The 12,226-nt window shown below is 42.3% G+C and overlaps 1 protein-coding gene and 1 long non-coding RNA gene across 3 annotated transcripts in view; one reads left to right on the top strand and one right to left on the bottom strand.

Annotated features, from left to right (window-relative positions):
• Window positions 1-5,069, bottom strand: part of SPATA6 (spermatogenesis associated 6) — a 103,459-nt gene extending 98,390 nt beyond the window's left edge. For both annotated transcript variants that reach the window (XM_084787077.1, XM_084787078.1), the window contains exon 1: window positions 4,812-5,069. In XM_084787077.1, the coding sequence (XP_084643203.1) occupies window positions 4,812-4,862 (51 nt within the window). In that variant the 5' untranslated portion in view covers window positions 4,863-5,069. The remainder of the gene's footprint in view (window positions 1-4,811) is intronic.
• Window positions 3,184-8,437, top strand: LOC311600424. The gene is made up of 3 exons (XR_014780245.1): window positions 3,184-4,662; window positions 7,175-7,354; window positions 7,966-8,437. It is a non-coding gene; the product is annotated as an uncharacterized lncRNA (long non-coding RNA).
• Window positions 8,438-12,226: the final 3,789 nt, after the last annotated feature.

Here is a 12,226-nt window from a genome sequence, read left to right as displayed (position 1 = left end):
GTACCAGAGTGAAGCAAACAGGCATGAGAGGGAGGGGAGAGAGTGTGATGCTGCATTTGCAACACACAAGCAGAGACTCCTAGCTTAGAAGAAAAGTAATATTGGGAAAAATATTAAATTTCAGCAGAAGAGAAAAAATAGGCAACAATACATCATGGGATATTCTCTACTTGAGCCTGTTCTCTTCTAAAGGTAATGTCCATGAGAGATTTTGTAAGAATGACTCTTCAGAGCATTACCATAATTGTCACAAACAGGATACAATACCTATAAAAAGAGAATAGACAGCATCAACGCACAAAGCCTCTTCAAATCAAAGGAAACAATTAACAGTGTAAAAGACAACTAATAGAATGGAAAAATATGGATAAACCATATAGTTAATAATGGTATCAACATATTAAAAGAACTCAAAAACAAAAAGACAAAAAAAAAAAAAACCAAATCACTCATTTTAAAATGGGCAAAGGTCTTGAATTGATAGTTCGCTAAAGACGACATACAAATAGCTAACATATACATGGAAAGGTGCATCCACCTCTGCTCATCAGGAAATGCCAATCAAAAATTGAAATACTACCTCACATGAGTTGAATTAGAATAGAGAAGGATATTTTCTATAGACAGCCATCTGGATAAATGGGAGCCTTTGGATGCGGATGGTGGGAACACAAATTAGCATTGCCATTATAAAAACAGCATGAAGAATCCTCAAATAACTAAAAATATAGCTACCTTGCAACCTCACTTCCAGATATATACCCAAAGGTAATGAAACCCGTATACAGAAGAGACATCTGCAACACCCGCGTTCACAAGCAATCAACCTTAGTGTCCATCATTGGATGAACATAGTTTTTTAAATGGACTAAACATTTGAGACATGGTTGACATAAAGGAAATCCTAGCATTTTCAATACATACATAAACCAGGCACAGAATGACAAAGTGTGATCTTACTTGTAAATAAAATATTTTTAAAAAGTCAAACTCACAGAAGCATAAAGTACAATTCTGGCTGCCAGGAACCTGGAGGCAATTGAGGGGAATATAGAGATGTTGGTGAAAGGGAACCAAGTTTCAGACAGGATGAGTAAGTTCTACGGATACATGGCATGGTGGTTATGGTTAAAAAAAAAAAACTATTATAAACATGAAACTTCCTAAAACAACATATCTTAAATGTTCTCAATACAAAATTATGTGAGGTGATAAGGTGTGTAAATTGTTTGGTCTAATCACTTCATAGTGCGTACATGCATCAAAACATCACTGCTATGGCTTAAATATAAACTGTCCCCCACTAACTCGTGAGTCTCAGCACTTGGTCCTCATTATATGATCCTATTTGTGAAGGCTGTGGAACCTCTAGGAGCACGATTTGGCTAACAGATGCCGGCCATTAGGTTACAATCTGTCCCTGCTTCTGACCCTGTCTGCTTCCTAATCTGCCAAGTGTGAACTGCCCTCAGGGGGCAAAGCCACCCCTACATCCACGCCTTACTGTCCCTCATACTGTAAACCAAAGTAAAACCTCTTGTGGGGGTTTGAAAGAAAAGCATCCCTTATAACTTGGTCTCCCGTTGTGGCAATGCCGAGGTAGATGAGTGACTGGAACCTTGATAAAGCTAAGCTGGAGCCTTGCTAGAAGCAGTGCATCAGTGGGCCAGGCGTTGGGGGTTTGTAGTTTCACCCCATTTCCTCTTCTCCCTCTGCTTCGTAGTCATAGATAAAAATGTGATCGGCTGTTTCCCTGCTCCTACCACCGTGCTACCTATCCCTGGCTGATGCCATGCCAACCCAGCCAGAATAGATTCCATCCCTGTCAACCCAGAATTTAAAATAAACTCTGTCCTTGGGTTGGTTTTGAGCATGGTATTTTATCACAGCAACAACAACAAAAAAGTAACAAATATACCCCCTCTGCCCTCTTAATTACTTCTGTCAAGTCACAGCAAAAAGATAAAGAAAATACAGCCACTTTGCACACTGTGAAGACAGTATGTTTTTATTTGTCATTTTAAAACAAGAGAATGTTGTCATACATATACAAGAGAGCATTACCCATGATTTAGAGGACAACTCCCTGAAACAGATGACATTACTGAATCTCAAAGTCATGATCAGCAGAAGTCACCTGACATAAAATATTACAGTATGTCCCAATACGAGCTTCCAGTGTTGACACACTAACCTAAGCTGAGAAATCAGAACAGCAGCTTCTTTCCAGTGTGGGGAATGGGGGAACTCCATAGAGTGATGTGCATTTCTAACTATTGATCTGGGTAACGATCAATGTGTGAACTTAACAAAATCCACTGGTAGAAAAAAATAACACAGAAATAAAGAATTCTCTATAATAATACAGACTTCAAGACTAAGAATCAAATGGATCTTGGTTTAAAAGTAAGCTAAAAAATTATCTTTGTGATAACTAAATATGTACACAGTATTAAGATACTGTCATTAATTACCCCAATTATGATCTCAAAATTGGGTTTACGTACATACCCTCATATTAGAGTATTTGTGACGCAGTACCTAGTAGTATCAGCAATTTGCTTTCAATTTTTCACCAAAAAAACCTTTTGCATAGTACATGCACCTCTACACAGATGAATCAAATTAATGTACACAAGTCATAACCAAGAATTATTCTTTAAAATACTCATTTAATTACTCTGTTGGGTTGCCATTTTAAATTTAAACAGCCAGGGAGAAAACAAGATGGCACTCTTCACAGACACAGAGTGATCTCCAGGACATATTACATAAGGTACAGTTTATGTAATATGCTGCCTAATGTGTAAGAAAATAAATAAATATATGTATAAGTATGTATCTGTTTATATCATGACAATGGCAGTGGTTACCTGTAGTTATGAGTAATGTCAAAAACCTGTCTTACATAGGGCTTCTCATAGCACAGCTCTGACCTCTATATCATGTTAAATGTGTAAAAAGTTTAAACATAAAATTACAATTGAAAAGATATTTAAAATATATGTGGCCCTGTGATTCCTCTATCCAATTAAAGCCAAATTAATCTCCCTTAACTTCTATGATTAGTAATGGTCACTTTTGCTCCTTCTGAACATGAGTCATTTAAAGGGCTCCTGCTGGCTGGAAAATACAGTATCTACAGCACACAGAGTAGTTAAAGAGATGAAATGCAATGCCTTGGAAGATTTGGGGAACTATAAAATATTGTAACTCGAGTGTTTATAAACATAAATTTGCACCAGCATGCTTCGGCGATATAGCTATCCATTTTCTTCAGTGAACCGTATACTAAGAAAACAGCATAGTGGGATAAAATGTCTCTGTCTCCCTCGGGCTGCAGTCACAACAGAGTACTTCCTCTTGGCAGAGGATTGGTAACCAGGGCAGCCAGCCTGCCAGGCAGCTGCACTCCTTCAAGCCGCTAAACCATTGGTTAGAAAGAGAGGAAGCAGCAGCAGACAACGAAGTTACAGAGTGGAGTTCGGAGTTTTATTACCTGCTCTAGCGCATTTAGAAATCGGTTTTTGCATTGTTTTCGTAAACTATTCTTACTTTGAAGGAAAAAAAAAATGTTCCCAGAAAGTCAGCTTGTGATGCAAACACAGACGGACAAGGACAGTATAGTTTCTGAATTAAAAACCTCTGCGTCTTGAACATTAGTTTGAGGCCTAGAAACTCACCAACCCTCCACTCCTGCAGTAGTACTCTGCCCGACCCAAGCTTCTCCTTAAGGCTGAACTAAAGCCCTGAAAGAATTTTGTGACCTCTAGGCTGGTTTAAGTTCCTGTGCTGCTGCAGCCTCAAAGAGAGGAAGGAAGGCCCTAGAAAAAGTGGGTGCGGCAAGCATCGGGTAAGTGCAGAGACGAGCCTAGTTTGGAGGCCAAAGGGAAGAAAATGCAAGAGAGCTCCTTGGGACAGGCACAGAAAATGGCAGAGACTGTGTACCATCATCCCTACTTATTCTGGGATACCAACAAGAAGACTGAGTCTTAATGCGGGCACTTCAAGGATGAAGGCGCGAAAAAGTACAGGAGTTCTAAGTGGAGATAAATTTCTCTGAAATGACGCTGAAAATCTCAGAACCTGGAAAATCTCAGAAAACTGCTGTTATCAAGGGAAATGAGGGCCTCTAAACACCTTGAAAGGCCTGAGACCCTCACTGGAGGTCAGGTGGGGCTCCTAGTCTTGGTTGGATTTACTGAAAGAGACTGGACAGAATCCCCTTAAGGTGCGGAGTAACTGAGTGGAGTTACAAGCTTGAAGTAGCTGCTGTCCGGAAAAGCTGACCCAGTCTTTCGCGGGGGGGGGGGGGGGGGGCGATTGGAAGAAGGATGCAAAGGGACCCCTCCCAAAGTCAGGAGGGCTTGGGGACTGGAGGGAAGGGCTGAAGTGGCTTCTGAGGAGTTGGGTTTGTCCTGGGAGGAGGCAAGAAACTTTGTGCAATGATGTCACAAATAAGTTGTTTTTGTTAGGAACTCCACCTCGATTGAAAAGGGGTTACTACGCTAACTGGAAGTTTGGGAAGAATCTGAAAGCCTGCAGCGATTTGGCGGGAACGCCACACACCCACAGATTGGAGCAAGGGTCCAAGAGTCCCTTACTAGAACAGGAGTAAAGCGGAATTCAAACTACTGTCCGTGGGACCGGAACTCTGAAGTGGTATGGACTAGATACGAAAGCGCTCCAGGAAGTTGGGTTGAGGCCCCCTTAGAAACTGGAGTGGGAGGGCACTCGAGATTTCAAGGGGTCCCCAGGGCCAGGGCGGGAGGCGGACATGGAAGCTGGGGCGGGACGGGGCCGGTACTCACAGAGCGAATCTCCAGCGCCAAGGCGCATTGCAGCGCCTTTACCTTCGGCATCCGCGCAGGATGGGGCGGCGGGGAGGGACCCCGGCCTCCGGCCCGAGTGCAGCGGGAAGACGCGGGGCGGGACAGGGACGGGGAGGAGATGAGGTGGCGGCGGCGGTGGCAGCTTTGGCCCCCAGGCCGGGGCCCGCGGTCCAGCCTGGGTCCCGCCGGAGCAGCAGCTGAGCGCGGGGCGCGGACTCGTTGTCATGGCAGCCTAGAGGGGCGGGGCCGGAAGAGCCGCTCCGCGGAGGGACACGCCAGAGCGAGAGGCAGTAGGCGTGGTTCTGATTCTGGTGGGGCGGGGCTTATGACGGGGGCGGGGCAGCTCGTCTGTGATGTCAAGCTGTGAACTCTTAACAAGTAGGAAAGGGAACTGCTGTGAGATGGACCTGTGCTCAGAACTGGAAATCCCTGAGTTCCAAAGCAGTGATGGCATTATGGGCATGTGGCGTCAACCTACGGCCTCAATATCCCCAACTATACTATAATTAGTAATCTTCCTTAAGTTTGAACTTTATGATACAGTTTACAAAAACAATATAAGATACAGGAAATTATCCCCGAAGACAAAGGCAAAAATATGACTGGAACCCAGGATCTCTCAAGTAAAATTCCAGATGTCTCCCAGCATCACTATCATAGTCATCTTCTTAGTCACCTGTTCTGTGATTCTCTTTCAGCGTGGACCTATTTCCCTTCAAGATTTCCTGTCCAATTCCCCACTATGTGAATCTCAGTGCCTGTTGCTCAGTCTGAACTCAATATAACGCGCCCACAGATCTTCAAAGATAAAAAGAGCCTAAAAAGCTGTCCAGTTAAAGTCCGTGTTAAAGTTATTTCACTACAAAATACATTAACTTTACTGAAGGGTATAGAACACATCCTAACAATGGAGGGGAAAGTGCCTGTGTTTTTATCATTCAGTTAAGAAACAGGATGTTATTGAGCCCAAAAAAAAAAAAAAAAAGGCCCTCAGCAGTGCCTTACCAGCTTTTCCCTGGGAGTAAACCCTGCAATGACTTTCATTACAGTAAGTCTTCTCTTCATGTATCCATTTCCAAACTACATTACTGTTCAATTTTCTTGTTTTACATTAAATATATTTAATACTCATATAGCCTTCTGTGGTTTGCTTATCTCCTTATATTGTAGGAGCCATCCAATATTGATGCCAAGTATTTGAAGTTTCTCCCATTATTAGACAACATCCCCAAACAGAAATGTATATTGATTTATAAATGTACATTTTTTATTCTAGTCCTATTGATGATCACTTATATTGTTCATATTTTAGCTCTCATTAGCAATACTGTTATGAACAGTCTGGAATATGTTACCACTTGAGAAATGGTTCGGCAGCTAAGAGCACTTGCTCTTCCAGAGGACTAGACTTCAATTCCCAGTACCCTCTTTGGGCAGCTCACAACTGCCTGTAATTCCAGCTGCAGGAGACCCAGCATGCTCTTCTGTCATCCTGGTACAGTTATGTGTATACATGTACACACACACACACACACACACACACACACACACACACACACACACAATTTATAAACCTTTAGAATGTCTATTAATGTGTGGTAAATAGGAACGGACACTGTGCAGCTTTTGCATATGTGCTATTTTTAAGGTAATACACTACTACATCTTCCAAAGCTACACCAACTCCTGCTTCATCAAGAAAAATATGAGTGCTGTTTTTCACTCTTGCCACCATCGGTGTTTGTTTTTACTCTTTGTGGTTTTGGTGTTCGTTATGGTTTAGTTTTGCGTCTCTGACTACTGCTGAGGTTGCACGCCTGTGCATGACTTCATTAGCAGTCCACTCTCTACAAACTGCCTGGTAGCCCCAAGAACCGCTTTTCATTCAGTTGTTTCCCTCGCTGTTTTTCTTTTGTCTATTCTGTGCGTTGCAAATATAATTCCTTCTTTGTACTTGATTTCTGATTTCTCATGCGCAAATTATGTGTATATGTGTGTGATGAGCAGAGAAGTGGCTAAGTCTTGAAGTGTGAACAAATCATTCAGCTGACATCTGAAGGCCACAGCCCCGTACTATTCCTCCCAACAGGGCACTATTGAGCTCTCGTGGTTGCCTCAACATGGAAAGTACCATCTTGCTTTTGATTTTGTCAGGTTACTAGTGATCAGTACCTTCTTTGTTTGGGTTCCTTTAACGATTACACCTGCCTTCCAATGCACTTGCCCTAGATAGGAGACAGGAGAGGTTAATGGGAACAGGAGAGATAGACCTTTTTACACTCAGTTTCTTGGAGCAATTCCACTGGCGTAGTCGGCAGGGTTCCAATAGACCCCTTAAACAGCAAACCAGCGATTCTGCGAAGGCAACTGTAACTGCAGCTGCTGGATTCCGCAGCAACAGCTGGAGCCCAGAGCAGCAGCTAGAACCCTCAGCCTTGAAGCCTTCGCTGGAACACCATCTTGAAGTACAGTGATGAACAGCCAAGACCAAAAAAGCCCCACCTCTTGATTTGGAGATGTATGTATGTATATATATATACACATATCCTTTTAGAGTCTATACTAGGAAGTTTATCAGTTGGCAAAGGCCATGCCCCACAAGAGGCGGTTCCTCTTCCAGTGGACAAATATCACCTGTTCTCTCACAATTCTGTTCTCAACAGAAAAACACTGCACACCCTTATATAAGTCTGTGTCACAGCCCACATTTGGGATCAAAACAAAAACACATTTACATCCACTACAGACACTTCTAATTTTTTCCCAAACACTTCCACTAACTGGTGACCATGGGGTTTTTCTTTCAAACCACCACAGTCTGTGTTTGAGTTTCTCACATTTTGAGAAAACTACAGTCATAGTTTTTGTTTCCCTTCTGGTAACATGTTTTCCCCGTGCACATTATAGATTTACTTTCGTGTTTTGTTTCTGAATAAATGAAGACTGGTTCCTTGTGCATGATGTTCAGATAAGCCAAGATTCAGTTTCTCCCCTGACCAGACTAAATGACATTTCCCAACTCGGTCTAGTAAACACTCGGTGGCCCATTGCTCTTTGTATTCTGTTCCAGTGTCATGCTGATTGTTCTTCAAAGATCTGTAGTGACTTGTTACTCTGGTTTCTATTGTTACAGGAACCAGGGCTATTAGAAGAATTCTTGGAGGAAGCTGTTGGGGGAGGAAGAGAAGGCCTCCGAATATCCAGACAACGAAGATTGGTATAGCCCCAAAGAACCAAACTACCCTAAACAGCAGGAAGTAGCCAAAGATTAGCCACGCCCCTTCTCCCCACTACTGTTTTTCTCCTACCTAGTGTTGGGATGTTGGCAGGGATTCAAGTGGAGAAGGGAGAAAGAGAGATAAGGAACAAAAATATAATAGATTTTAAAAGTATGGCTACAGGTCTTGTTTAGCTATGGATGAAGAGATGGCTCATCAGTTATAAATGCTCGCTTCTCTTCTACAAGACCATTTCCCAGCCCTCATGCGGGGTAGCTCAAAACTGCCTGTAACGTCAGCACCAGTGGATCTGATGCCCTGTTCTGGCTTCTGCAGATGCTTGCACTCATATAAACATACCAATGTGCAGATGCTCATATAGACATAATTAAAAATAAAAATAAAGATAAAGTATTTTTAAATAGTCCTTATTTAGGAGTGACATATTTTGAGGTAGTTATGAGTAAATATTCTCCTATGACAGATAGGAGAAGAATTGGAGAAGAGAGAGTTGGGAGTGGTGTGTGAACAAACCCCATATATGCATATATCAAGTTCTCTAACAATATATATATATATATATATATATATATATGAAACAAATTAAATAAAATACTCCAGTAAAGTGGTAAATGGCAGCTGATGGAAAGGTATAAAGACAGGTGTTATCTAAATACATGATGACTAGGTCCAGTCCATGCATGGACTCTCTCTCTCTCTCTCTCTCTCTCTCTCTCTATATATATATATATATATATATATATATATATATATATATATATATATATCACACACACACACACACACACACACACACGATGCTGAAGAGATTCAAGGGCCGTTTATGTACTAATTATTGACCTGATTGTATAATAAGTTGTTGCCATTTACGAAGTAAATTACATTAATAGATTTCCCCAATGGTATACATTTCTTATACCCCCTATACACACACCATTTTATATTATGAACTGGTTTCATGCTATGTATATTGGCCAATGTTGAATTTAGGATTTTACAGATGTATATTAAGAAAATGGACCTATATGCTCCTTTTGTGTCTCTTTCCTGCCTATAGACTCTGGATTATACCTACATTACTAATTAAAGAAGAAACCATGTGCCTTTACCCACGGATCCCTGAAGCAAAAATTCTTTCATTCTTTAACTTTTTTCCTTTTACTCTACAGATTGTATAAATTCTATTCATCTTTTGTTTGGGTATCTGTATCTTCTAATGTCTTCAATCTACTATTAAGTCCATTTAGTTAGTTTCCATTTCAGCTAATATGTTACTCAGTTCTAGAATGTCCATTTGTCAGCTTCTACACATCTATTAAGATCCTATACCCTTTTATTCCCTATGACCACTTTTTCCTTTACATTTTGAACATATTTTCTCTCAATTTGTCAAATATGTCAGTCATGGTGGTATACACTGTTAATCCTAGAACTCAGGAGACAGAGGCAGGTGGATCTCTGTGAGTTCCAAGCCAGCTTAGTGTAAGTAGCAAGTTACAGGTCAGTCAGGGCTACATAGTGAAACCTTGTCTCAAAAACACTTTTTTCTCAAACATGATTGCAGTATCTGCAGCTTTAAAGGGTGTGTGTGTGTGTGTGTGTGTGTGTGTGTGTGTGTGTGTGTGTGTGTGTGTGTGTTATGCATGTGTGTATGTTGATGCTCCAACCATGCAGGTATGTGTGGAGGCCAACTGATTCTCCACCTTGTTTCTTGAGACAAGGCCTCTCTCTTAATATGGAGGCCTCTGTTTAGCAACCCCACCTGGCTAGTGAACTCGTAGGATCCACCTGCCTCTTCCCTCCTATTCCATCCCTCTGTGGAGAAGTTACAGATATACACAGTCACACCTAGCCTTTATGTGGGTTCTGGAAATCTGAACTCATGTACTCATGTTTACGTGTTGAGGTGCATATGATGCTCAGAGGACAACTAGGCCATATCCATTACCGTGGATTCCAGAGATCAAACATGGATCATGAGGCTTGCATAGTATGTGCCTTTATCAGCTTAGCCATCTTCCTGGCTCCTGAATATTTTAATAATACACTGTGTAACATTGAATACTGCTTTTTTAAAAAGTGTTGATTCATTTACTTAACTGGCTTCATACTTTAAAGCTAAATAGGCCTAATGGCATATCTTATTAGTGAAGAGCCTATGGTGTTTCTAAAGCCCCACTAACTGATAAATTTAACTTAGTTTCTGAGTCATGTTTGCCTCTGGGTTTTGTCAGGCTGGTTTATAGGCTTTGCTGAGTTGAGTCCATACCTTGGGGCATGGTTCCCATTGCTGAAGCCACCTTTCTTGACTTAGTCAGAAGGTCTCCATAGATGGCTTCCTTGTAACCCCTAGACAGAAGATTAAGCAATGTGCTGGACAAGAAGAAAGTGTTCTCCTTATAACTCGGGCCATGTCTTCCTTCCTCCTTCCTCCTAGAATACAGGGAGGCCAGTGACTCCCAGGATTGATACACACAGAGCTGAGTGCTCTGTGGGCCCCATAGCTGTAGTGTGTACACAAGACCCCATCCTCTCTGTTGCAGCTTTGCTGGGTCTGGGAGGACAAACTTAACACAAATCATAGATTACTGCTTATACTTCCTGCCCGTTTACAAGTAACATGCTTGCCTTGCCTGGCGTCTTCTATGAATGTTCTGTCTCATTGGAAAGGTTGAATTTGTGTCAATCTAGGAACTTCTGCATTTACAAACTATTGTGGGGGAGAGTCTGTCTGTTTGGGAAGGCTCGGAGTTGCACTGCTTGCTAGCATAGCTGATCCTGTGTATTTCTGTGCTGTCTCACCCGTAGCTGCCACCTGACAAGCCTCCATGCAAATCAAACTTATTTCCCTGCCTTGAAGTGTTGAGGAAACTCCTCATAGCTTCCTGTGGTTCTTGCTGCACAGCCCATTGTCCCCAGATTCCTTGAACTAAAGATAACAGTAGCCCCAGCTACCAACCTGTCCTAGCCTCCTCAGTCCAACGGGTCCATTGCTTGAGTACCAGCCCTCTGTCTATACATACTTCAGCTTGAAACTCTCCCCATGCAGAGCCCGGGACTCACCCTGTGACCCGACTCATACCACCCGTCATCCAGTGTTTGAAACCAGTCTCTTTGTGGGTTTCTTCTAAGTCTACACTTATTTAAATCAGGAGAGCTGATGTCAACCCAGCTATTCCAGTCTAAGAAGCTGAACCAGAAGACCACACCGTTGCTTTTTAATATTAAAGATATTTTTAGCTTAAGTACATGTTTACCACTAACTTGTAAAGATTAAATGAGCGGCCTGCTTCAGAAGGAAGTTTAAAAATCAGTGTTTGAGTTAAACACTGTCTTGGATAATACATGCTATCAAACAAAATAAGAATCCAAAGAGGTGTTAAACACCTCTTTTTTTTTTAACCCTTTCTAACCTCTTTTTGTAACTTGAGCACCTAGTTCTGAAGATTATGAAAATCCATAATAGGTTTCATTTAAGTTGAGCCATATAATAAAAGAAATCAAATTATTTCTAAAGATCATGAATATCCCTTTGCCAAGCATGATGGTGTAGGCCTTTAATCCCTGCATTTAAGAGGAGGAAACAAGAGGACCCTGAATGCAAGGCCTCACTGAGCTGCAGAGTGAGGCCCTGTCAAACAGAGATTTTTAAAAGATTAAATCCCTGCTCTGTGTATGGTGAGGCTGGGCCTGAGAACCCAGAACTGACTTTGTGTGTTTGTGATGGTTACTTGACACAGTTTGGAATCTCCTGGGGAGAGTCTCCGGTGAGTGACTCTCTGGATCACGTTGGCCTGTTGGCATGTCTGTGGGCCCGTGTCTTGACCATGTCAGCTGATGTGGGTAGACCAGCCTAAAAGAGAGCAGAGCCATCCCCTGGGACATGGATCTTGACTCATATTGAGAGCAGATAAAAAAAGAGCAGAGCTGCAGACATGCATGCATTTCCTCTCCCTCTCCCTCTTCCCCTCCCCCCCCTCCCTCCCTCCCTCCCTCCCTCCCTCTCTCTCCCTCTCCCTCTCCCCCTCTCCCTCTTCCCCTCTCCCTCCCCCCCCTCTCTCTCCCTCCTGCTTAAAGTTCCTGCCTTCTTGACTTCCCTGCAATGGTGGACTGTAAGCCAGATTTGTGAGCTAAAACAAAGCCTTGCTCTCCTAA

This window comes from Acomys minous (assembly GCF_964271855.1).
Source record: "Acomys minous genome assembly, chromosome: 6".
Lineage (NCBI taxonomy): Eukaryota > Metazoa > Chordata > Mammalia > Rodentia > Muridae > Acomys > Acomys minous.
Note: the sequence above shows the minus strand (reverse complement) of the source record. Positions and strands in the feature narration are given on the sequence as shown.